At 44.7% G+C, this 25042-nt stretch overlaps 1 protein-coding gene across 2 annotated transcripts in view; it reads left to right on the top strand.

Moving 5' to 3' along the window:
* Positions 1 to 25042, top strand: part of GLIS3 (GLIS family zinc finger 3) — a 571612-nt gene that overhangs the window by 186998 nt on the left and 359572 nt on the right. For both annotated transcript variants that reach the window (XM_003420476.4, XM_023539428.2), the window contains exon 4: positions 2425 to 3526. In XM_003420476.4, the coding sequence (XP_003420524.1) occupies positions 2425 to 3526 (1102 nt within the window). The remainder of the gene's footprint in view (positions 1 to 2424; positions 3527 to 25042) is intronic.

Below are 25042 nucleotides of genomic sequence, written 5' to 3'. Positions count from 1 at the left end.
GTTTCACTATAGGCCATCCTCAACCAAGTAATGTAATTACCACAAGCAAAATAGGCAAAGGTGGAGAGAAAAACTGGAATGTGTTTTCTAGATCAAGGTGGATATAGTATCAGAGGCTGTTATTCACTGCTTACAAACCTGAATTACTCCCACATGACAGTGACCAGGCAAATACAACAGCGCCACATAGGTGTCCACTCAGCCCCCAGGCCTGGGAAAGCTCCGCTGTTTGTGTCCTCAAGACCTTCTCAAGCTCAGAGGGGAAGCAGAGTCTCTTGTCTCTGCCTCACCTATGCTAGGACCACTGATCAGCTGGGAGCAGAAAGCAATCCCTTGGTCTTTGTGGGGAAGGGACCCAAAGGTCCTTGCGGTCCAGTCACCAGAAGCCTAAACTTGACTCTGAGGGGGGAGCCACGTGCTGCCAATGTGGGGGGAAAATAACTGGAAATGTCCAAGGGAACTAAAAAGAGATGGCTCAGAAACCCCCTTGGGGCTTGCAAAAGGGCGTCAGCCTAAATATGAGGATGTGTACCAAGGAAAGGAAAGTCCGTGTCAGGGGTAACTGGACATAAATACCTGCCGTGTTTGTCACCGGGAAACATTCCTTAACTCGATGGAAACTCCACGTTGATCATGGTGTTGCTACCTCATGCTGTACGTTTCAGAGCTGAGATGTCTTCTTATTATTATCTCAGGCTTGTAAGAAACGCCCATTCCTTGGTTCCTTTCTGTGAAGAGGAGGAAGATGAGAATGTCTCTCTCTTACTTCCCCCAGCTCCTCTGCCACAGGTTGCTGTTAAACAGCTGGGGATAGTAACCGTGTTCATTTTCAGGAGACGTGAATTTTGTATAATGTTTTGATTAATTTTTGTCAGAAAATGATCTTGTAGACAGCAACGCAGTAAGCCACGTGTTCCAGATATTTTCCATGTCTGGGTCAGGAAGCACAGTGAGTTATGTCTAGCTTCTTTGTGATAACTTTTCCATCTAAGGGACTTGGCCTTTCTTTTCAATTCTTTGTAAGTTAACCATGTCATAGTGAAATACAATGCATTTTAAAGAGACCGGAGCTACATTACAAACTGTTTTGATTTGCAGATAACATCTCGTGACATGAAAGCATGATTTTTAAAGGGTGAGAAGAGCACGAGATGATTTGGGGAAAAAAAAAATTTTTTTTCTTTGAAGCCAATGATCTGCTCTTGGCCCAAAGCTTGTCCCATTTAGGGACAAGAGCTCACCGAAATCCCAAGACGGGCGAGTGCCGTGTAAACCTCGCACAGCCCACATGTGTAATTCCAAATATGACCGAGTTCAGTTTGTTACTTCCTTATTTATTATGCACCTTGCTGCTGAGCCGGTCCCGACGCATGACGACCTCCTGTGTGCACAGCAGAATTGCTACATGTGGTTCTCAAAGCTGTGTGACCTTTCAGAAGCAGATTGCCAGGGCGTTCTTCTGAGGCACCTCTGGGTGGGTTAGAACCACCAACCTTTCTGTTAGTAATCAAGTACTTAATTGATAGTACTACCCTAACCAAAAAAACCAAACCTACTGATGTCAAGTCGATCCCGACTCTTAGAGGACAGGGACCCTAGAGGACAGAGTAGAACTGCCCCATAGTTTCCAAGGAGAGGCTGGTGGATTCGAACTGCCCATCTTTTGGTTAGCAACCAAGCTCTTAACCACTGCGCCACCAGGGTTTTCGTAGCATCTCCAAGAGACTCCTTATACGTTGTAGCTGTATTTTCATTTTTTTCTATTTTCTAGAATGACTGAATACTGACAGCATTAGTTGTTCTCTTTAAAAACAAAAATTCTTCCGGATTCTTTAATATTAGTGAAACTAAGTCATGAAATTATTATTAGGTCCCCTGATTACCTTGAGTTTGAAGATTTCTTTTTTTCAAGTTAAGCATGGGTTTATGTTTTACCTCACCAAATAGATTTTACTTGAAGCCTGGGACTTTGTGTAGTCTGGCATTTCCTGCAAAGCTTATTATAGCATGTGGCACACAGTAGGTGCTTAATAAGTACCTGCTTACCTGGTTTGGCGAGATAAACATCTGAAATTATCCCCAGGTCTCTGAGTTTCCCCCTACATTAAAAAAATATTTAAAAATAAAGCAAGGACTATTTATTATCATTAAAGTATTAAGATTATTTATAACAATAGCTCTTTTGTTTTATTATTCCAGCAAGCGTTAGGCTTCATTGTTCTTCTTGGTAAGATGTTATTTACCTGGAACTAAAAGCCTTGGGTTTTATCTTAGCCAAAGAATGTGTGTTTAGCGGAGAATGTAATTAGGGGAAATACTTAAGGGATTGTCAATGCAACGTTCTTTTAGCTCTTAAGCAATCCATATCCTGCTAAAATGTTTGTCTTTTTTTTTTCCTTTTTCCCCTTGTGGCTGCTGTTCCAGGTCCCTTATTTCACGTGAGTCTTTGGCGTCCACGACATTGAGTCTGACAGAAAGTCATTCAGCTTTGAGCGTGAAACAAGAGTGGTCCCATGGCTACAGGACTCTCCCTTCGCTTCCTTCCAACCACGGCTCTCAGAACGGCAGTGATCTAGGAGACATCCTGGGCCTTCCTCCCGGGACGGCCATGTCCAGTGGCAGTGTCTCTAACTCATTACCGTCCTACCTTTTTGGCGTGGAGAATAGCCACTCTCCCTACCCGAGTCCCCGGCATTCCTCCACCAGGTCCCACTCGGCCCGCTCCAAGAAGAGGGCCCTATCCCTGTCCCCGCTGTCCGATGGCATCGGGATAGACTTCAACACCATCATACGCACCTCGCCCACGTCCCTGGTTGCCTACATCAATGGCTCCAGGGCTTCCCCAGCTAACATGTCCCCACAGCCTGAGGTCTACGGCCACTTCCTGGGCGTGCGCGGCAGCTGCATCCCCCAGCCCTGCTCCGTTCCCAGCAGCCAGAAGAGCCTGCTGGTGGCCAGTGGTGGCCTGGCGCTCCCAGCCTGTGGGGAGGACGGTGTGGCTGAGTATGAACGCATGCAGCAGCTGGAGCACGCTGGGCTGCAGCCCGGCCTGGTCGGCAACATGGTGGTGCAGCATGGCCAGCCCGCTGGCCTGCTTAAGACCGAGCGCCTGGACGACTTCCCGGGGAGCACCCTGGACCTGCCTTCTGCTCCCCCTCTCACTCCTTTGCCACCCCCACCCCAAGGCCCCCCACCACCCTACCATGCCCACCCACACCTTCACCACCAAGACCTGGTCCCCCATGCCCAGTTGCTGTCCCTCCCCCAGGCAGCCCTGGAGGAGGATGGGGACCTGGATGACCTGGGGGGCAAGCACTGCTGTCGCTGGATAGATTGCAGCGCCCTGTACGACCAGCAGGAGGAGCTTGTGCGGCACATCGAGAAGGTCCACATCGACCAGCGGAAAGGAGAAGACTTCACCTGCTTCTGGGCTGGCTGTCCGCGCAGGTACAAGCCCTTCAACGCCCGCTATAAACTGCTCATCCACATGCGAGTCCACTCTGGGGAGAAGCCCAACAAGTGCACGGTGAGTCTCTGAAGCCCATGTGGCTGCGTGCAGAGAAGGTCCAGCTTGCTTTTCATGCATTTGTCCAATCTCAGCCCCCAAATCAGGGGATGCGCTCTTCCCAGATGGAGTTCGGATGCCCAGCTCTAGCTGTTCATGAGGTTTGACTCCTCTTCAGCTCTGAGGAAGAGGAGGTTTGTTTACATATTAGCGGGTGCGGTCTCTCTCCACTTGTAGATGATCTTTGCAGGGGTACATGACCCCTCACGGCGGGGGGAGATGGAGCTGCCACACTGTAAGTAAATCTTAGCACACAGATGCGCAAACTTTGGATTTCTGAAATACGCCGGGATGTGCAGGAGAAGACACACACGCTGCACTACCAGCACGCGTTAGCTCTTTTCCAAAGCCAATGCTTGGTGATTTTTCCTCTTCTCCAAGAAGTACACAAATATCGGGGTTGGAGAGAGGGGTGCTTTGCTATTTGGGAAGGAGCTCACCCTTTAGCAACTTGGATAGTGAAAAAGCGGCTGAGTGCATCCATACGCCTGCGCATTGCCTTTCAGGGTCGCAGGCTCGGTTGGCAGTTTCTAGCCAGTGTGAAAACACCCAGGGTACACAACAGGAGCAAAGCCTCGCGGGATCTCCCCTAGGTTTACGGAGAAGGGATTTTGTGGGCAGGTGTAAGGAGACAGAGCCCAGTAAGGATGAGCCTTTGGTGTTGAAAGGAGGGGGCACGGCGTCTCTTTCACCCCCACCTTCCCTTTACATGGCTCGGATCCTGGAAATGTTCCCGTTTCTTGGTAAAATTTACTGTTTCTGAGTAATATGACCCTTAAGTGATTTCCCAACCATTTCACACCTAACAGAAACCTTCCGTGTTTACAAGCAGGTCATCACCCCTGGGGTCAGAGGGTGGCTTTGCACAATCTCAGATGGCTCACTTGACTCTGGTGTTTTATGTTAGTTTAGAGAGAGGGAAATATTTCCTTCAGAGAGAAAAACCTGAGAATTCTAGGTATGCCTTGAATCTTGAACATGCTGCTGTTGTTATGTGCCATCGAGTTGGTTCTGACTTATAGCGACCCCATAGGACAGAGTACAGCTGCGCCCCGTAGGGTTTCCAAGGAGCTGCTGGTGGCTTCAACTGCTGACCTTTTGGTTAGCAGCCCAGCTCTTAACCGCTGTCCCACCAGTGCTCCTTGAACATGCTGCAGGCCACTACATGTGTGAAATATGTAAATCTTTTTGAAAAGACTTTTACTTGGACGGTGGTCCCCCCACCTGGAATCCCTTTTTTCTGTAGTGTATCTGGATGATAAAGACTCTGGACCACGTTTATGTTTGATTGGAGATTGACCAAGTTGTCTGATTCAGGCAAAAGCCAACCAAACAGGTGATCTCTGTAATGCAGGTATTAGAAGCCCTTTTTCTCCATCCAGTAGGTACTTTTGCAAGAGTTTGAAGAATTTCTGGAGGAATAAAATTGCATTTCTTGCTACATTCTGCCCCATGTTGCAATTTTTTTTCTGAAGGAAAACCTGAAGCTGATACACCGTGAGAATGCCGGTTTGTATGAGTGAAAAGAAAAATTATATTCCAGGCGGCAAAACCTTATTCTGTCGGTAGGGTCCTGCATTAAAAAAGCCAGAAAAAGACAAGCAATTGAAGGCAGTTCCATTTAGTGTGTTTGGAACAAGCCAGCCTCTTGCAAGCAGGAAAGACATTTAGTCTCTGAAGGAAAACAGTCCAACCTTTTAGTTCTGACTAATCCTAGCTGAAAATAGTTCACTGGATTTGGCTTCATGGAAATAAACATAACGGTTTGAGTTATCAAAAAAAAAAAAAATGTATTTTTTGCATTGCAAAAGTAATTTTTGGACAATAGGGCTTCTCCCATTTTCCACTGTTTGCAGACCTTGGGAAGGCATGTGACTTTGAAAAGTTGACTTTTGCTAAAGTGTATGATGACTGTGAAAAACAGAACTTCCGCGAAAGAATGTTTGCAGGCCTGGGCATAACTTTTCATTGTGTGGTTCAAGATGGATCTGGGAGGTAGATTTCTCTCTCCCCTACTCCGCTTACTCTCCAGCTCTAGACGGAATCTTCTCCACATTCAGATTGTTAGGTTGAGTAGCCTATCGAGTCTGGAAGCACAAAGCATTGACTTACATGTGTTGGAGCACAGATCTATTTGGACAAAACAGGGTTTATTGGAGCTGACGAGTGCTGAATGCTAATCTTGTGACTGTATATTTTTAAAAGGAAGACATCCATTTTCATTCTAAAACATACGCGTCATGGGTGGTATGTCTTCTGATAACGTTGATGTTGCCACGTGTCATCTGCTTGATTTGTAGGGCGATAGCCAACCGGCAGCGAGTGATTTTAATGTGAAAATTCAGCATTGTTCTCAAGTTGTAGTTCACGGATAGAATGTATCACACCGATTGTGGATACACATCAGAAAAAAAAAAAAAAGTATGTCTCTGCTTCCTGCAAAACCCATCTTAACGCTCCAGAACCGGACACAAAGAACTGTGAAAACTGAAAATGTTCCTCTCCGGTTACCTTCACACCTGACGGTAGTCAGTTGAGTCAAAGCTGAAGATCTCCGCCAAGTAGAGTGAGCACACTCCTCTCTTGGAGGCGTGAAGTGGTCTTTGTGTTTGTGGCCGTGTCACATGCTGCAGGGCCAGGTGCACTTTAGAAGGCCCAGTCCACTTCTGTTTTACGTGTGTTTAACTGGGATTATTTTATTGTGTACAATATTTAGCATGAGTCATATTCACTTACTGAGCTTATTGACCCAAGAAAGATACGATGACCCAGTTGTGCTGGGTGACCATGACTACAAGCGGCACAGTGAGCTTCTGAAAGTCCTGGTTAAAGGAGGCGTGTGATGGGGCTACTTGGCGACAGCCTGCTTACAGTAAGAGGCTTCCCCCAGTGTCCTCCCTCGTTGTCAGATTCCGTTTCATGCAGGGAGAACACAGCTCAGACTCTGAGACCGGAACCCTGCAGCCCTAACCAGAGCTCTAGAATCCAGGTCGCAGGGTTCCAGGTGGCAGCAATGGGGGCAGATGGTTACTTTATTATTGTTCACGACTAGAGAGCAGAATGGTTTCTTTGTCTTTTTCCACCCAAATGGCTCCACGGTTCTGTACATTTCATTCTTGTTGCTTTTGCAGACATCTAAGCCCCCTGCTCTCTTTCCAGGTCTGGCCTCGATTGCAGACAAGTTCCCGCGCAGTGAAAGGCAAAAGCCCTGAGTAGCAGAGGCCAAGATAGAGCAGTATCCCTTACGGCAACCACCTGAGTCCATTCCCTGCTCTCTATTAACTGAAACAGGTGCCAGATCTTTCTATTGGAATCTTCCTGAGCTTATACCCACCCCAACATTGATGAATCTCACTGTTATCAAAACCTGTGAGCATTCTGAGCCACGTCGTTGTTGTTAGTTGTCATCAGTCGCTCAGCGTCGACTCACGGCGACCTTACGGATCACAGAAGGAGATGTTGCCCGGTCCTGTTTGCTCCTCATGATCGCTGATATGTTTGAGTCCATTGCGGTGGCTGTTGTGTCAATCTGTCTCAGGGAGGGTTTTCCTCGCTTTCGCTGACCTTCTCTAGCAATTGGTCTTTCCTGATGACATGTCCGAAGTAAGTAAGAGGAAGCCTCTCTATCCTTGCTTCTAAGGAGAGTTCTGAATGCACTTACTCCAAGACTGATATATCTATGCTGAGTTCTATTAAGTTTTTCTGAGATGACAAAATTGCAGATTCTCAAGTCAGAACAAGTCATGGAATCTCTAGATTGGACTCCTTCCCAACCCCTTGTTTCGTGTTCCTAAAAGGACAATATAAAAGGTGACCCCACACCACAGGTAGGAACTAACCATACCTATCCATAGTAATTATTTCAACAGAGTGCACGCTGAGAGTCTTTTTACCATAGGTGCCTTTAAGTTGAAGAGTGTGCAGCACCCGGGGAGTGTTGATGGCCGGCACGAGAAAGCCTATCTTGAGCAGGGGTACAGGGTCCTGAGCCAAGATCACAAACACGATGAGTTGCCTTTGCACACAATAGAGAGCAGTTGTTTTGGGAGGTTAGGGAGTGTTAATAAGGGAATTAGGGGGAATGTGGGCTGCCACTTAAATGTTGCTTATTATTCCTGGATGAATTTTGCCCAATAGCAAAAAGGAATTTTGCAAAACTTTTACCCACCCACAGATTTTCATGAAAATGTCACTGACCAAAGACGCTTTGAATTTTGTATGAATTGACTCATTTCTCCACAGGCATTTTGCCTGGCAAAATCCGGAATATTTGCTTTGGCTTGAATATTGGGCAGTTTGCTTTTTAAGTAACATTGGATTATGAATACAAGAAAATAAATACAGAGCTGGGCCTATGTCCCCATTCCCTGTGGCCTGCCTTATGGGTGCGTGGGCCAGCTTTAGCCATGTAAAACGTTTATTGAGGAAAAATAAATTCACTGTAAGCTGTGGGAGAAGGTTTTTTTTTTTTCCATATCCTTTATTTAGTTATTTTGATAAGACTTGCTATTGATTGGTGACCACAATTATATATACCAGAAACTATCCCAGGAGAATACCATCTAAGCATAACTATTAGTTACTACTTCACAATGTTCATATTGATCAAACTTAGTAAATTCTCAGAATCAGGTATGGAGGGGGAGGTTATGGAGAATGCTAACCAAAATACCAGAAGTTTGACTCCATCCAGAGGTGCCTTGGAAGAAAGGCCTGCCGTCCTGCCTATGAAAAACCAGCCATTGAAAACCCTGTGGAGTGCAGTTCTACTCTGACGCACATGGAGTTGGTGTGAGTGACAGCAGACTCGATGGCAGCTGGTTTTGGAAAGCAGAAGATGAATATATTCAACTAAGTCATGTCTAGGTGTCTAGTCTAGAAAAGCTCTTACATATGGGGGCAGGAAGATACACAAAAAGATGTTTATTTCACCTTCATTTAAAACAAAAAGTATAAATAACCTAACTGCCCATAAAATCCAAGAAATAAAAAACCCAACCCATTGTTGTTGAGTCAATTCCAACTCATAGCGACCCTGTAGGACAGAGTAGAACTGTCCCATAAGGTTTCCAAGGAGCGGCTGGTAGATTCAAACTCCTGATCCTTTTTTTTTTTTTGGTTAGCAGCCGCAGCACTGAATTACTACCATTAACTGTGGTTTACTCTTAAGAAATAATATAAAGCCGTTTAATATTAATGATTTAGATCTACATGTTAAACATGGAAAAATCTGAAAAAAACAATGTCGAATGAAAAAAATTATTTGGAAAAAGATATATACAGTATAATACAATTTATGTACATTAAAAAAACACACTAGACTATATAACGTATTTTTGTAGTTCTGTAATTGTGTATCAGGAGTGACCAGTTCCTGGAGAAGGACATCGTGCTTGGTAAAGTAGAGGGTCAGCGAAAAAGAGGAAAACCTTCAGCGAGATGGATTGACACAGTGGCTGCAACAGTGGGCTGCAGTGTAACAACAATTGTGAGGATGGCGCAGGACCGGACAGTGTTTCCTTCTGTTGTACATAGGGTCGCTGTGAGTCGGAGCCAACTCGACGGCACCTAACAACAATAATTATATAATTACTTTGTGAAACAATAAAATTGTGTGGGAAGGATAATCAGTAACCTTAAGGTTCTTCTAGAAAAGGCAGAAAGAGAAAGAAATGGGTTGTGGGAGGGTTTTTTTTTTTTTAGAGGGAGAGAAAGAGTGAGAGAGAGCAAGAGCATGTGAGAGAGCACTGAAGCAAATATGGCAGAATATTAATTTTTTTTAACTTGGTGATGGGAATATAAATGTCTTAAGTGTTGTTAGGAATCCCTGGGTAGTGCAAGCACTTGACTACTAGCCAAAAGGTTGACAGTTCAAACCTACCCAGAGGCACCTCAGAAGACGAGCCTGACGACCTGCTTCTGAAAAGTCACAGCTTGAAAACCCCCTGGAGCACACGTGGGGTCTCTGTGAGGTGGAATCCACTCGATGGCCAGTAGTAACAATAGACGTCTATTAGCATAGTTCCTCTAGTTAAGTTTCATAATCATAGGTACATTTTTTGGTCTGAAAATAAAAGGGAAATCGACAAATAGGACACTCCCACTGCCTTCCACACATACTGGTTTTCAGATGAGAAGAACAAAGCTGAGAGAATTTCAGTGGTTTTTCCCTTTTTCAGAGCCTCTGAGGTAGTGGTTCTCCACTGTGGCTGACGTTGGGGTCACCTGGGGAGCTTTGGAAGGCCCAAGGCCTGGGCCCTTCCCCCAGAGATGGGTGGAATTCGTCTGGGTGCCGCCCCCAGGTGATGCTACCGTGAAGCCAAGGCTGAGAAACGGTGCTCTAGAAGCTCCTAAGTTCTGACAGGGGGCCTGAGGTAAATAAACGCGCACCCTGGCATTTCAGACAAGGCGTAGTGGGCAGTGTTTAACGGAGAGTACGTCCTCCTCCCATCAGGGTCCTGCTGATGGTTAGGGGATTGCACGCTCCACTCGGGAGCCCTCAGCTGCTCACCCAAAGGTGGGCAGTTCTAACCCACCAGCCACTCTGCAGGAGAAGGATGTGGCAGCCTGCTTCGGTAAAGATTACAGCCTCAGACACCCAATGGGGCAGTTCTACTGTGTCCTGTGCAGTCGCTAGGAATCAGAATCCACCTGACAGCAATGGGTTTGGTTTTGGTTTTTAGTGTTCCCTTGGAGTAAAATTCAGAAATGAGATGATAAGATACAAAGCTATTTTGGAAGTGGCAGCCTGCTTTCAGCCAAGTACTACTCAGAGTACTGCTCAGAGTACTACTCAGAATACTGCTCGGAGTACTGCTAAGAGTACTCAGAGTACTCAGAATACGGCTCGGAGTACTGCTAAGAGTACTCAGAGTACTCAGAATACGGCTCGGAGTACTGCTAAGAGTACTCAGAGTACTGCTTCTTCTTTCAACTAATAGCCAGCTAAAGGCTGGGATGAGAACCGCGCTGACCAGCAGATGTCATGGCCACCTCCTTGCCTCCCTGAGTTAAAAGTGGAGCTGACCAAGGCGTCACATCTGTCCCGTTCTGAGAGGGAAGAGTGAGCGTTCTCCCTTCCGCATACAACACAGCCTTCCTGCTTTTAATATAAAACAGTCTTCAGAACAGCTTCGCTACTATAGATATGTGTGAAGCGTTAGTGAATTACCAAAATATTGAATTTTCCCTTTTATCAACTCTGCCTGATGTGATTAAATAAATAAAATTAACATTAATATCCTCCTCGTCTCTTGAGGCTGAAACCCTACTAGCGCAACATCTGGTAAGTATCAGGCAGAACGAAGTTTCTAGGCCATATCCCACAGACATCTGTCTGTGAAGCATAGAATACAGACTCCGCGATTTAAAAAAAAAAAAAAAACTCAAGGTTTTATTTTATTTTTCTCAGTGATTTTACACAAGAGATACAAGCATATTTATCTGTGTATATACATGTTGAACATGTAGACCCAGACATGTCATTGTAATTTACAAATCCTTTAGTGTAGGTTAAAACGAAACCACAGAAATTCGCCTCAGCTGGGCCACGGACCACAGTCTGTGAGGTGGTTGTCAAGTTACATTTCACGTCTCCGAAACACAGTTTAGAGACCTGCCATTTGGTAGTGGTTTAGTTTTATTTCCCTTTAGAAGGTATTTGGTCTCGTTTACCTGGGGAACTGGCCTTTTGTGAACTTCGTCTTGAAAATAAATGCATAGCAGATTTGGGCAAGCATTTCAAAGTAAGCGGTGGTTTGTATTTCTTTGCTCTGTGATTCTAAGATTAATTAAAAACAATAGATAATGATAGCGGCCCCATCTAAGAGGTTAAGTAGTTGAGGTTTTATCCTCATTAAACAAAATCATTAACTACACCACGGTTAATGTTCCTTTTAGTTCATATTTGTTTTGTGGTTTTGCTCTCATTTCATGCCCTGAAATAATTTTTTTTTTTAAATAAGAAAGGATTATATAAATACTTTCACAAATGCTCTGATTAAGGGAATGTGTCTCTGACCTTTTGAAGTTGGTTCATATAATAGATCTTAAAATATACTTTTATTAGTTCATTTAGACTGCACTGCTATGGAAAATTTGGTTGGCAATTTATTAGAAACTTTTTTTTGTGTGTGAGCTTTGGACTGTTTCTTGATTGCCTTTTCTCTGAGCAGTGGTGTTGACATCCATGAATCCAGGTAGAATTGGAATGTGTAGACTGAAAGACCAAACAAAATTTACTTTTTCAAAAAGAGGTAGTCTGATTCTCTTTGATCTTTCAGAAGTGTTTCTTCTAGCTCTGGGGAGAGTGACTTGGAAAAGAGATGTTTATTTATTTTTCCAGGTGGATTCGTTAGTTTCCACTGTAATTACTGAGTCAGGGTTTCTAGATCATCAAGAAGACAGTAGATGCTGTAGCCCTGGGCAGTGGATGTGTGGCTGGCAGACACAGACCCTAGACAGGCAGGTTGGATGTCACATCGGCTTTGACTTTGGCTGGCCATGTGTCCTCTATCCAGAAGGGTCGCTGGTTTGTCTAATAAGTGTTACCACTCCTGTAGGAGGCTGGTGTAGACAGGAATTTGGTGAGAAAATGGAATGACACGTGTGTTCTTACTTAGGAGCACAGTAGTTATTTTTTATTTTCTTGGGCCATAGATATTGGTCTTGAGTGGAGATAATGACTAATTCTTTAGAGGGCGAATTTTGAAGAATTAAAAAAAAGTGGTTAATTCGAAAAGCTGTTGAGGAATTGGAAAGTGAGATGATTAAGTTCTGGGCAGGCAAAGGCCATGTGTGTAAGTAATCATATTGTTAAAAAGCAAAGATGTCCGTTTGATGGCTAAGGTATGCCTGACCTAAGCCACGGTCTTTTCAATTGCCTCATATGCACCTGAAAGCTGGACAATGAAAAATGAAGACAGATAAGAATGGATGCCATTGAACTGTGATATTCACGAAGAATATCGAATATACCATGGACTGCCAGAAGAACGTACAAATCAGTCTTAGAAGATACAACCAGAAAGCTCCTTAGAAGGAAGGATGGTGAGACTTCAGCTCGCTTACGTTGGACACATCATCATGAAAGATCAATCACCAAAAAAGGGCACTATGGTCAGTAAAGCTAGAGGGTCAGCAAAAACAAGGGAAACCCTCCGTGAGCTGGACTGATGCAATAACGACAACAGTGGATTCAAACATTACAATGATCATAAAGACGGTGCAAGGCCAGGCAACCTTTCATTCTGTTATACATAAAATGACATAAGTTGGAACCAACTTGACAGCACCTAACAACAACAACAACAATTATACTGTGCTTTAAACTTAAAAGACCAAAACTAAACCCGTTGCTGTTGAGTTCGTTCCAACTCATAGTGATCCTGTAGAACAGAGTGGAACTGCCCCGTACAGTTTCTAAGGTTGTGATCTTTATGGAAGCAGACTGCTCTTCCTTTCTCCCATGGAGCAGGTGGTGAGTTTGAACCACTGACCTTTTGGTTAGCAGCTGAACAATTAACCACTGTGCCACAGGGCTCCTTGGGTCAAAACTTGATGTTGTTGTTAGATGCTGTCTAGTTGGTTGGAGCTGACTGCGACCCCATATACAACAGAACGAAACACTGCCCGGTCCTGTGCCAACCTCACAATCCTTGTTACGCTTGAGCCCATTGTTGCAGCTACTGTGTCAAGCCATCTCATTGAGGGTCTTCTTTTTCGCTGACCCTCTACTTTACCAAGCATGATGTCCTTCTCCAGGGACTGATCCATCAAATTTAGGGGAACCATATAATTTATAATTCAAATCATACTTTTGAGAATGAAAGGGTTCTATTTTGCTGGGATATGAACATATGAGCATCTGAGGATTATCCTGGGAAAACCAGGATGTGTGGTTACCCTACCCAGATAATATGTGTACTAATGGTCCACCCAATACATGTTCATTTATTCATTTGACAATGGATCATTGAGAGAAAGCCATGTGCCCTGTCCTGGAGGCTGGGGGACAGCAGTAAATGGGACATTATCTTGAGGAGCTTACAGTCTTCAGGGGTGCAGGTAATTATTCAAACTGCAGTGGATATAAGGGCTATGATAGGGGTCTGTGCAAGTTGTTTTAATGGGAAGATGGGAAGAAGCCTCCAACTAGGTCTACAGAGTCTGGGCAGGCTTCTTAGAGGAGGTGACATTTTCACTGCGTCTTGAAAGGAGACAGTAATTTTTGGCTGAGAAAGGGAAGGAGGCCGTTCAAGCTGAGGCAGCACCACGTGCAATGGCCGGGAGCATGGAGGAACCCAGTGAAGAAACAATTCCCAAGTTGTTTGGTCACGCAGATGAGGTAGAAGTGGGAAGTGAGGCTGAACATTGACCTTGGGCCAATCACGAAAGACTTTTGCTATCAAACAGGGATACCAGTAAAACCAGGTGCAGTCCAGTTGACTCCAACCCATGGCGACCCTGTGTCTCAGGGCAGAACTGTGCCGCATAGGGTTTTCAATGGCTGATTTTTTAAAAATAGGGGTGCTGTTTTTAAAATTAGAAGGAATCCTACATCTAGTTGCTACAAATGCGAATCTAATTAAGACAACAAACTTTAGAACAGAGAAAGCACCAAGGTAGTAAACACTGTGCTTTGGTGCATGTGAAATCAAACTGTGGCTCCCCCAAACTATCTCTGTGGTCTCTTAAACTTTATGATTTAATTATTCATTAGAACATATGTCTCGTCAGCTATCATACGGGACGCATACATTTTTCTTAGGCCAAGTGGTCAGCCAGGGAAACACAGAGTCTCATATACTTGCAGGCAGGCCTAAAAGCATTTCAGTTGTGTACTTTAAAGAAAGAAATTAAAAACCTGGGGAAGACTGGAGACCAGCGCTCTTTGGTCAGCTATGTAGTGTGAGTAAGATGTGGTCAGAGGCCGCATCCATTGTCCTGTGTGTGTGAGTAACTACCTCTTAGTTATATATTTCCTTTTATAATCGGTAAAGGGGGGGTCGCTATGAGTCGGAATTGACTCGTGGCAACAGGTTTGGTTTTTGTTTTTTTGGTTAAAGAGAGCGGAGTACTGTTAGACAAAGCTTTGGACTGGCTCTCATTATGCTGTGGTTGTCAGCCTTTTCAAGATTTTTTCCCTCGCTGCTGAGATTTACTTTGGAATTTTTTTTCTGCTCGAACTGAATTAATACAGAACAGAGATAAATGGTTGAGATGTTTGCTGTTGTTGTTGTTGTTGTGCACTGTTGGGTCAATTCCAACTCATTTTGACCCCAAGGGACAGAGCAGAACTGCCCCTTGGCTATAATCTTTACTGGAGCAGATTGCCAGGTCTTTCTCCTGCAGATCCACTGGGTGAGTTCAAACTGTTGACCTTTTGGTTACCACCTGAGTGCTTATCTGTTATGCCAATGTCATTGCTGTCACATCGATTCCGACCCTATAGGACAGGGTAGAATTGCCCCATAGGGTTTCCAAAGAGTGGATTCAAACTGCTGACCTTTTGATTAACAGCTGAGCTCCTAACCACTGTGCCACCACGGCTGCAACATGTTTACCTGTTGCCATTGAGTCAATTCCAACTCGTAGTGACCCTATAGGACAGAGTAGAACTTCCCCGTAGGATGTCCAAGGAGTGGCCTGTAGGTTTGAACTGCTGACCTTTGGGCTCTCAGCCGAGCTCTCAACCATTGCGCCACCGGGGTTCCAATGTGTTTAGAGGAGCGAAAATTAAATCAGGTCTCATCAAAATGGCACTCTTTGCCAGCGATTCCATCTGCAGCTCTTGAAGGCCACATGCCTCTCCAGACTCGGGGGAGGCAGAGGGGAAGGGGAGACTCACTTGCTTTATGCAAGGAAGCAGGCGCTCTGGCAGCACTAGCCTCAGCCCGGGCTCCAGCCTCCCACTGTTGGGTCACTGACCACAGAGCACGGCCTGGAGCCAACATCAGTGGACCCGGCAGTCCAGGGTGTTCCAGTTGGGGCAGCTGATGCGTCTTGGATCCTTGTTCTTAAAAGTTATGAGGTAGCTTCTCAGGCACATCTCTCCAAAACGATGTCTTCTCTGTGTTTTAGAATGTTTATTTGCAAAGGCTTTAATTTTTAGGTTGGAGCACGGGTACTGGGCCTGTTGTGCCCATCCTTGAATGAGAAATGTTGATGCTGCTCAGCTCTTGTTTTCTGTCACTTCCTCCCTCCCTCCCAATTTCCGGTGTGAAAATTACCCGGAAAAGATCATGTGATGCCGTGTTAGCCAAGAGAATAGATTTGGGGGTGGAAGAGTAGTTGTAAGGAAGGGAAAATGGGACACCCAGCCTGGAATAAAATTGTGAAACAGGAATTTCTCTTCTTCTCGCTTGTGGTGCCCCCTGCTGCGTCTTTCTGCAGAGCTCCCATGCTGCCTCACAGCCCCTTCCTCGCTCCTGACTTCCCTGTCTGGCTGTTCAAGGCTTGCTTTCCCTAGGGAATTTTGGGAAAGATAAATTCAGACGTGTAAATGGTGAATGGCTACCCCTCCCAGAAGTAGCTGCATTTTTACCGGGAAGGAAGTATTAACCTTTTCTCTTAGACCAACAAGTCCATAGCGGAATGGGAAGGGAATGAAAACAACTGTGTTACAAATTCTGACCCTCTAGATTACTTTATTTAATCGTCACCATAGCCCTCAGGAAGAAGCTTCAGTGGCGTGTGGTTAAGCACTCAGCTACTAACTGAAATGTCAGCGGTTCGAACCCACCAGCAGCTCCGCGGGAGAAAGATGTGGCAGTCTGCTTCTGTAAAGATTTACAGCCTTGGAAACCCTAGGGGCAGTTCTACTCTGTCGTACGGAGTTGCTATAAGTTGGAATTGACTCTACAACAACAGGTTTCTTTCTTTTTTTTTTTTTTGTATAGCCCTCAGCGCTAAGTAATTGTGGAGTATGAGATTTGACTTTTTTTCCTAGTACGTACTGAAAGATCATTTATTATTCACCTTTGAGTGCTAACCACAGTACCTGGTTCAATGATTAATGGATAGCAGACTGTATGTACATATCTACATCTGAAACCGATCGCCTTGGAGTCCATTGTGACTCATGGTGACCCCCTGTGTGTCTGAGTAGAACTGTGTTCCACAGGGTTTTCAATGGTTCATTTTTGGTAGGTAGAAAAAAAAATTTTTTTTTTTAGATCCCCAGGCCTTTCTACCAGGTGGAATATAATACATATATGTGTGTGTGTGTGCGTATACATTCTCAAAGCTAGGTGAAGGGTACACAGACGTTCATTATTCTATTGTTTCAACTTGTGTGAAGACTTAAAATTTTCCTCAGTAAAAAGTTAAAAATAAATGAAACACTTTCTGAATTAACTTGTAGGAAGGAAAAGGACGGTTTGTTCCCTCCAACTCTTCAGAAAAGGGGTGCCATTTTTTTTCTTAGATAACCTGTGTTCTACTGATCTGGAAGCAATTTTTTCCATTGTGCATGAAGGTCTCTGAAATCACGGTGCTTAAGAATGAAAAGAGGGATAATCTTAAGGAGTAAATTGTTTGAAAATACAAATGATTAGAAGGAAACATTGTTGAAATATATTAATCAAGACAATCTAACTTCTGTAATGAACAACCTCCAGATCTCAGTGGCTTGACATGATAAAGCTTTAGTTCTCGCTCATGTTGTAATCCAGCTTGCTCATTGTGGTCGTACACGAGTGACCCAGGAGCCTTTAACCTAATGGCCCTGCAGTCGGGGTTTAGGGCCTTGGAGTTAGTCCCTTGAATCCTCTGTGCCTGGCTGATAGACAACGTGAAAGAGCACATTGGGAATTGTTCAGATTTTAGAAGCCAGTCCTGGAAATGGGACAGTTCCTTCTTCCTTCATTCCATTGGCCAGAATGTAGTCACATGACCCCAGCTAACTGCAAGGAAGCCTGGGAAATGTGGTCTTCGTGTGCGCCCAGGAGGAAAATTAATCAGAATATTATCTCCACCATGGGAAACTAGGGTTACCCCTGTTTTCTGTGAACCTTGACTTATCCTGGTTCTCCATATCCCCTTGCAAAGAAGAAATGCTTCCATCTTGATCTTGACATTTCCATGAGTAGCAACCCTATCTCATGAAAGTGGTTTTGTCAAAGACTATTTTTTTTTTTCTTATTAGCGCTGGTTCCTCCAACTTGCTTTTCAACCTCCCGAACTGTTCCCAGCCCACCGAATTTTTTCTTACTCCCTCTTCAAGTATCCCATTGCCGTACCGTCATCGCTGCTGGGAAAACTCTCACTATCTCAAGTGGATTGCTCACGTTCTCCCACCTTGTCCCAATGACATGTTCTCAGCACATTACTGCCTTCTGGTCATCATCTTCCCTGGGTCACAAGGATGTGTGATGTCTTCATGTTCCACATGCACCCACCCTTGAGGCCAATCTGTTCATTACCAAGGGCAAGGTCACGCATGAATTGCTGAGCAGTCCACCATTGTGCACAGAAATTTGGTGTGAAGGACTAGCTTACTAAGACCCTGAAACACAATCCTCGGCGTCTTTTCAGAAAGCAGCTTATTTGATCCATGCAGTGTGGTCATAAGTGCCCGTCTATTCTCTGAGTGCTTGCTTTTGGTCAGAACTGGCACAGGCTCAAGGAAAAAAATGACAATGAGCCTCTATGGACGCTTTTGGTCCATTTCCATAAATATAGTCAAACAAAATGAAATTGCCTAGGTCTTTATACTGTGTCCTTTGGTGTGTTTAAAGCTTGCAAAACCACCCCCAAGGATGACAAATTGTAAACACCATGCAATACCACGGCCCTGGTTCAAGGCCTGTCCCAGTGTTCTGCCGACGTCTACCCTTCCTAGAAACGCTGAAAGTGTTTTAGGAAAATGAAGCTAGGCAAACAAGCTTATCAGGAGCGACAGTAAAAAAGAGTCATTGATTCTAATTAGGAGGCGTCACATATGCAGACACAAAGCTGCTTTTGTGTGGCCGAAAGGCTGCCTGCTCTCTGGAACCCATGCGGTGCTTTCCTGTGGCTTTGGATAATCAGCCTGACAAAGTTTCAGGGCCCTGACCCCTTGGCCCGTCTCAGTCTCGAGTGATTCAGCTGCACTTGTTGAAACTTGTCTAAGGTGTTGTTGGGAGGTGTGCTGGGATACAAGGTGTTGTGACGGTGTGACAGTGAGAGGGGTGCTGTTTGTTTCTGCCAGCCTAGAATGCCTCATAAGTGGATGTGGGCAATGCTCAGGTTCTTCAGGCAAGGATGGAGTTGATTTCTGGTTGTTTCTATAGCAAGTATTTTTCCTCAACAGTCCAGTGTGTTGGCCCACTTCTAGTGAGGACTCTAGCTTCTCGGGTTGTCTGGGTCAGCCTGATCCTGCTCCACTGTGTCCCTGGCAAGGCCAGCTTGAGACTGTGACCCTGGTTTTGTGCCGTGTCAATGGAATGGAGCCTTTGTGATGGATCCAGTCAAGGAAGGAGCTGTATAATCTGAGCAAATAATGGAGAAATCACTCTAATTGCTGGCTCCATTGAGGTAGTAAATCAAAATCAACCACCGTGTCACTGTCACTTTCCTTGAATTGGGAACTTGGGAAAAAATGAATCTCACTAGACCGCAGGGTCAGGAACATGGATCTTGGCAAATCACCGAGGCAATTTAGTTCAAAATTAAGAGTACATATTGACCATTTGTGATGGCAATGATTTATTTTCAAGGATGCAGTTCACGAAGGCATTTTTTAGTTGCCTGATTGTACATTTCCTGCTACAATTGGCTTGCTAATCACCTTCAGTGAGCAATAGGGGCTGGCAAAAAAAAAAGGGGGGGGGGTGGTGGGAGCCCATTGTGTCCCGAAGGAACAGTGCTGCCAAGTGTCTTGACAGGCTCCTCCTGCACTTGTCAAACAGCTGTGCCGGGGAGTGAAATTTTGGAGTCGGATTCTCACTTAGCTGAGACTAGAATAGGCTTCATTGAAGGTGTCCGCAACAGGGGACGATTTTAAACTCTCAAACTCAGAATCCATGTGCTTCCAACACATTCCACGGACCCTTTCTTCGCCTTTTTTCTTTTCTTCTTCTCCATCATTTTCGTTCAGATAGGTATTATATATAAAAAAAATTCCAAAGAGAAAAGGAAGTGAAAGAAAATTGTCTTTGTATGGGGACAAATGTCTAAGGTCAGTTGCATAATAGTTTCGCTTAAACATATTTCACTTCTTTAAATATTTGGGTGATATTTATGTTTGAACGTGGAGTCTTTCATCTAAGTATAGATGCGAACTGTTCTTTTGTGGCTTCAGCTGGCAGCTTCTCTAAGGTGAACACTCTCTTGGGTCCCTAGAAGGGACCCTCAGGTGCAAAATAGAAGGTTCTCTGAGAGACTAAGTCAGATGGCTATGCCTGTTGCTCTCACTCGACTATTTATTGAGCAGCTACTTCATGCCAATCACTGTTCTCAGTGCTGAGGATACAGCAGGGAGCAGACCAGACCAAAAGCCTTCTGTCCTCCTGACGCTACGTTTTAGAGGGGGAAATAGAAAACAATTGGATATCTGGGGGAAGAAAGTTCTAGGCAGGGAAAAGAACAAGTGCGAAGGCCTTGAGGCAGGTAGGTTGACCCAGAATGTTCTAGAACCACCAAGGAGGTCAGAGTAGCTGGAGTGAGGTGAACAAGGGAAAGAGAGGTGGAAGATGAGGTCAGGGTGATAGTGGAGGCTAGATGGGTTAGGGCTTTGAAGCCATTGAAAGAGTCCTTGGATGGTCCAAATGGCTTATGTGCTAGGCTGCCAAGCAGAAGGTTGCAGGTTTGAGTGCACTCAGAGGCAACTCAGAAGAAAGGCCTGATCACCTGCTTCCAAAAAAATCAGCCATTGAAAACCCTGTGGAGCCCACTTCTACTCTGACACACATGGGGTCACCATGAGTCAGAGTCAACTCTGTGGCAGCTGGTTTTCAGGCCATTGAAAGGATGGTTTTGAGTAGAGGGAGCGATAGGATCTAACTATGTTTTATTAGAATCACTGAGTGATAGAAGGGGAGCAAAGAATAGAAGCAAGGGGACCAGAACTGCCATCGGGATCACTGCGGTAGCCTCCTAGCTAGGTCCTCTGGCTTTGTCTCAATGGTGGCTGTTGGAAGAAACTGTTGGATTCTGGTTGTATGTTTACAGGACACCTGACAGGATTTTCCGATGGATTGGACGTGGGCTGTGGAAAACAGGGGTATTGGGTGACCCCAAAATTTGGCTTGAGTAACTGGAAGGGTGGGCACTACCTTTTGCTAAGGCGGGGGTGAAGGTGGAGGCTTGGGGAGGCAGCAGAGGGCTTGGTTTTGGACTTGGTAAGTTTGAGAAGTCTCTGAAACATTTCAGTGGTGATCTGGAGAACAGAGAAGTCTAGACTGAGGATACAGTTTTGGGACTTCTGTGTATAGATAGCAGTTAAGGTTATGAAATTGGCTGACCTGATTTAAAGTGAAATGAGAACTAGAGGGATGAAAGAATTGGTGTCTATGCTCCCGGAATCTATGGGGAGTGGGTGAAAGGGAAGGTGAATAGGAGGAGGAAACTGCTCTTTGATAAGTACCTTGTATCTCCTCTGCCCGGCTTTGTCTACTGCCCTTGACCCCACCTCTCGCGTATCCAACTAGTTGCCATCAAGTTCACTCCAACTCATGGCGACCCCGTATGTGTCAGAGTGAAGCTGTGTTCCATAGGGTTTTCAGTGGCTGATCTTTTCCAAAGTAGATCACCAGGCCTTTCTTCCAAGGCACCTCGGGCTGGACTCAAACCTCCAACCTTTCATTTAGCAGCTGAGCAGGTTAACTGTTTGCTCCACCCAGGGACTCCATCATGGAGCCGTTGAGGAGAAAAGTATCAGGTTGAAAAGGTTGTTCCAGGCTTCCCTCCCATTGAAATACCTGTATTTATGTCTCTAGACAGAAAATGAGAGACATATTCCAAGAGAATAAATTAATTTCTGATATCATGGTCTTGTGTTCTTGAAACTTTGAGGGGAGCGGAGGAAGTTAACGACAAGATACATAGATTGTAGTTTCTGCAGAACTTAAAAATGTGTAAATAGGTAATCAAGAAAGTATTAAGTCACTTCTACCACTGAGGTAACACTGGGGTGACAAGAGGTCTAGGAACACAGGAGGACTTCTTGGTCAGTGTGTTGAGGGGATTCCAACAGCAGTGGGTGCTTTTCTTCCTACCTTTCTGCCAGTGGGATTCTGTGATTCTGTCTTTCCTAAGTTCATCTCTCAATGACTCTGATGGTGTCTGCTCTTCCAGAATGCACCTTCTCAATTGCTGGGCTGACTTCTGTTCAGTGGGCCTGCTCTGGGGATGTCCCCCGGTGTTCATGAGGATAAGACGGCTACTGGCTGGAGGGGTCTCCTGGGCTGTCCTCACGTCCACGTTCTGAATGTGTGACAGGCTGCCGTGTTCTGTTCTCGCCCACAGAAACCCAAGGAGTCTCTAAAGATAAATTTAATTTTAAGATCACACAATGACGTTTCTCATTATAGAGACAGCTTAATGAAAAACCTTTTGTGTACCATGCGTTAGGTTTGTTTGCTGTAGATTATGAAAACTAGGGAACACAGCCTTACATCTTAGCTTTTGGAACATTTTATGATGTTCATGTCTATGGCAATAAAATTTCATTGGCTCCAGCGGGATGTCTCCTGTCTCCTTTGTTTAATTGAAGTGTTCTGTCACATCTACAGCATGAGAAGGGATAGGGATTTTATTTTCTCTTTACATTTCTCTTTCCCTTCTGTTTCCTCCCTTCTCCCCCTCATCTCCCTAGCACCTACTGCTTCCCTTTGTCTTTTCTTTCTGTGCAGAGCTACTGGGATGTCTGCAGAGAGAAAACAGAGGTTGCCACAGAGCTTAAAAGCTGTGTGTATGTGTGTGTTTCCAGTGGCTGTGAAAGAAAGCAGATTCAGTGCATTTAAGTCTATGTCTTAGAGAGTTCATATCTATTTTGGGGCTGTTGCATACTCTCTGGGGTCCCTGGGAGGTATAAATGGCTGCTAGCCAGACGGTTGGCGGTTCGGGTCTACCCAGAGGTACCTTGGAAGAAAGACCTGGCAATCTACTTCCAAAAAACTAGCCATTGAAAACCCCATGGAACACAGATCTGTTCTGACACCTGAATCATCATGGGTTGCCATGAGTTGGAGCAGACTTGATGGCAGCCGGTTTTTATTGGCTCCATTTCTCTAGCAAATTGTATCATCCTACTAGGTAGGGCAGGGCTTCTCAACCTTTTAGCACTATTGACATTTTGGACCAGATAATTCTTTGTTGTGGGAGCTGTCCTGTAAGTTATAAAATGTTCAGCAGCATACCTGGCCTCTATGCACCTCCACTCCCAGCCATGACAACCAAAAATGCCTCCAGACATTGCTACATGTCCATGGTGGGGGTAGGGAAAAATTGCCCCTGGTTGAGAACTGCTGAGTTGCAGGAAGCTGAATTTATAAGCCTTATGCATGTAGAGGGAGGGCAGCCAGTGCCTGGAACACACATACTTGACTCAAGAAAACAACTTCACTCAGCCATTGCCAAATTACAGACTGTAAGAGCGCTCCCCCTGCCAGAGTCTTACCAAGAACGTGGCCATGACCCCTGCAACTTCTGATGACTAGTCAATGGGGAAGAAGCCTTTTATGCTTCCCAGGTTGTGGTGTGGAGGTATGTCAGCTGTGCCAAGTACCTAGTGATCCTTGGATTCCCTTCTCTAGTAGAAACACAAGTATACGTGGAGGGTTGGTTCCCTGTCCTAGAAAAAGGTTGTGTCTAGAATTTCTCCTCTTCTTATGGGGAAGCACCTACGGCAGAAATAGGACAATATTCTAAGCCATAATTCTAGCCTTAGATGAGAATAATTCCTATCTATGACCAATTTCTCACCAGTTTTAATATTCATGGTGAGACCATGAAACAAACAAACAAAAAAACCTAAACACAGTTGCTGTCAAGAGTTGATTCCAACTATGGTGACCCCATCTGTGTCAGAGTAGAACTGTGCTCCACAGGGTTTCCAACAGCAGATTTTTCAGAAGTAGATCACAGGCCTTTCTTCCAAGGCACCTCTGGATGGGCTTGACCCACCCATCTTTTGAGTGGCGGCCAAGCGTGTTAACCGTTTGCATCGCCCAGGGTCTCCAGTGAAATGTACTGAAAATATCCATAGAAGGTGGCTGTGAGAGGTCCGGTGTTGCAGTTCCATGGTGTCTGTGTCCTTAGATGCTGTCTTTGGTTTCAGAAGGGAAGCCCAGTTCAGTTCTCCCCTTTAGAAATCGTCCCTGAAAGGGTACACCTTTGGTGCCCACGACGGTCCTAAGTATAATTACTCATTAATGGGAAAGAGAATTCTCTTCCCATCACAACCTGACTTTGATTAGGTTGAGATCTACAACTGTGACAAGCTGTAGTGCTTATAAGAGTAAACTTTTTTTGAAATCAGCTAATTGGTGGTGGTTGAAATACAAACAGCTTCTCGGATATTTATTAATCAGGAAAATAGTAGGTGTAATTATTGCTAGTTACCCGTATTATCCTAGAAGAATGATATCCAAAATCGAAGACACTGATTGTCGAGCTGACCTGTTCCATCCATTCAGGAGACTTGTTAAATCAAGACTAGGTTTGGGGGTATTTTGTACTGAATGGCTAGTGGCAAAAATAATAGACTCTGACACATGAAAGTGGCCTTATACAGTTCATACCAAATAATTAAAAGCCCGGTGTGCTCATGATGGAAGGCGATAAAGTAGAAACAGCTGTTTTGGACGTTTATTTTTTGAACCCCAGAGAGAAAAATGCTTTATGGTCTGAGGCAGGCTTTAGGGAAGCTGAACTCTACTGAAAAAAAATAGCATTTCCGTTTGTTAAGTCCACTTTACGAAGCAGTATCTCATGTATCACCTCATTGGATTATCCCAAAAAATCCTTTGGGGTAGGAAAGGTGGTTGCAGTGTTCATTTCCACTTAAAAATGAGGGAATAGGTCAGTGTGACTTATCTAAGATTTTTAAAAAAAATCCAAGAAAACCCAAAAACAGTTGGCACTGAGTCAGTTGCAACTCATGGCGGCCCCATGTGTGTCAGAATAGAGCTGTGCTCCACAGCGTTTCTTTATTTGTTTCTTTTATTGTCGTGAAAATATCTACAACAAAATCTACATCATCTCAATTTCCGTGTGTACAATTCAGTGACATTGACTGCATTCTGCAAGTTTCCATTGGGTTTTCAATGGCCGACTTCAGAAGTAGATCACGAGGGTTCTCTTCTGAGGTACCTCTGGGTGGATTAGAACCACCAACCTTTTGGTTAGTAGACTAGCTCTCTTAGGCTGGGTTCTCCAGAGAAGCAAAACCAGTGGTATGTGTGTGTGTGTGTATGTATATATATAAATATAAATGTAAATATATATTTATCTGAAGGAAATGGCTCACGCGGTTGTAGAGGCTGGCAAGTCCCA

This window comes from Loxodonta africana, chromosome 9, assembly GCF_030014295.1.
Source record: "Loxodonta africana isolate mLoxAfr1 chromosome 9, mLoxAfr1.hap2, whole genome shotgun sequence".
Lineage (NCBI taxonomy): Eukaryota > Metazoa > Chordata > Mammalia > Proboscidea > Elephantidae > Loxodonta > Loxodonta africana.
Note: the sequence above shows the minus strand (reverse complement) of the source record. Positions and strands in the feature narration are given on the sequence as shown.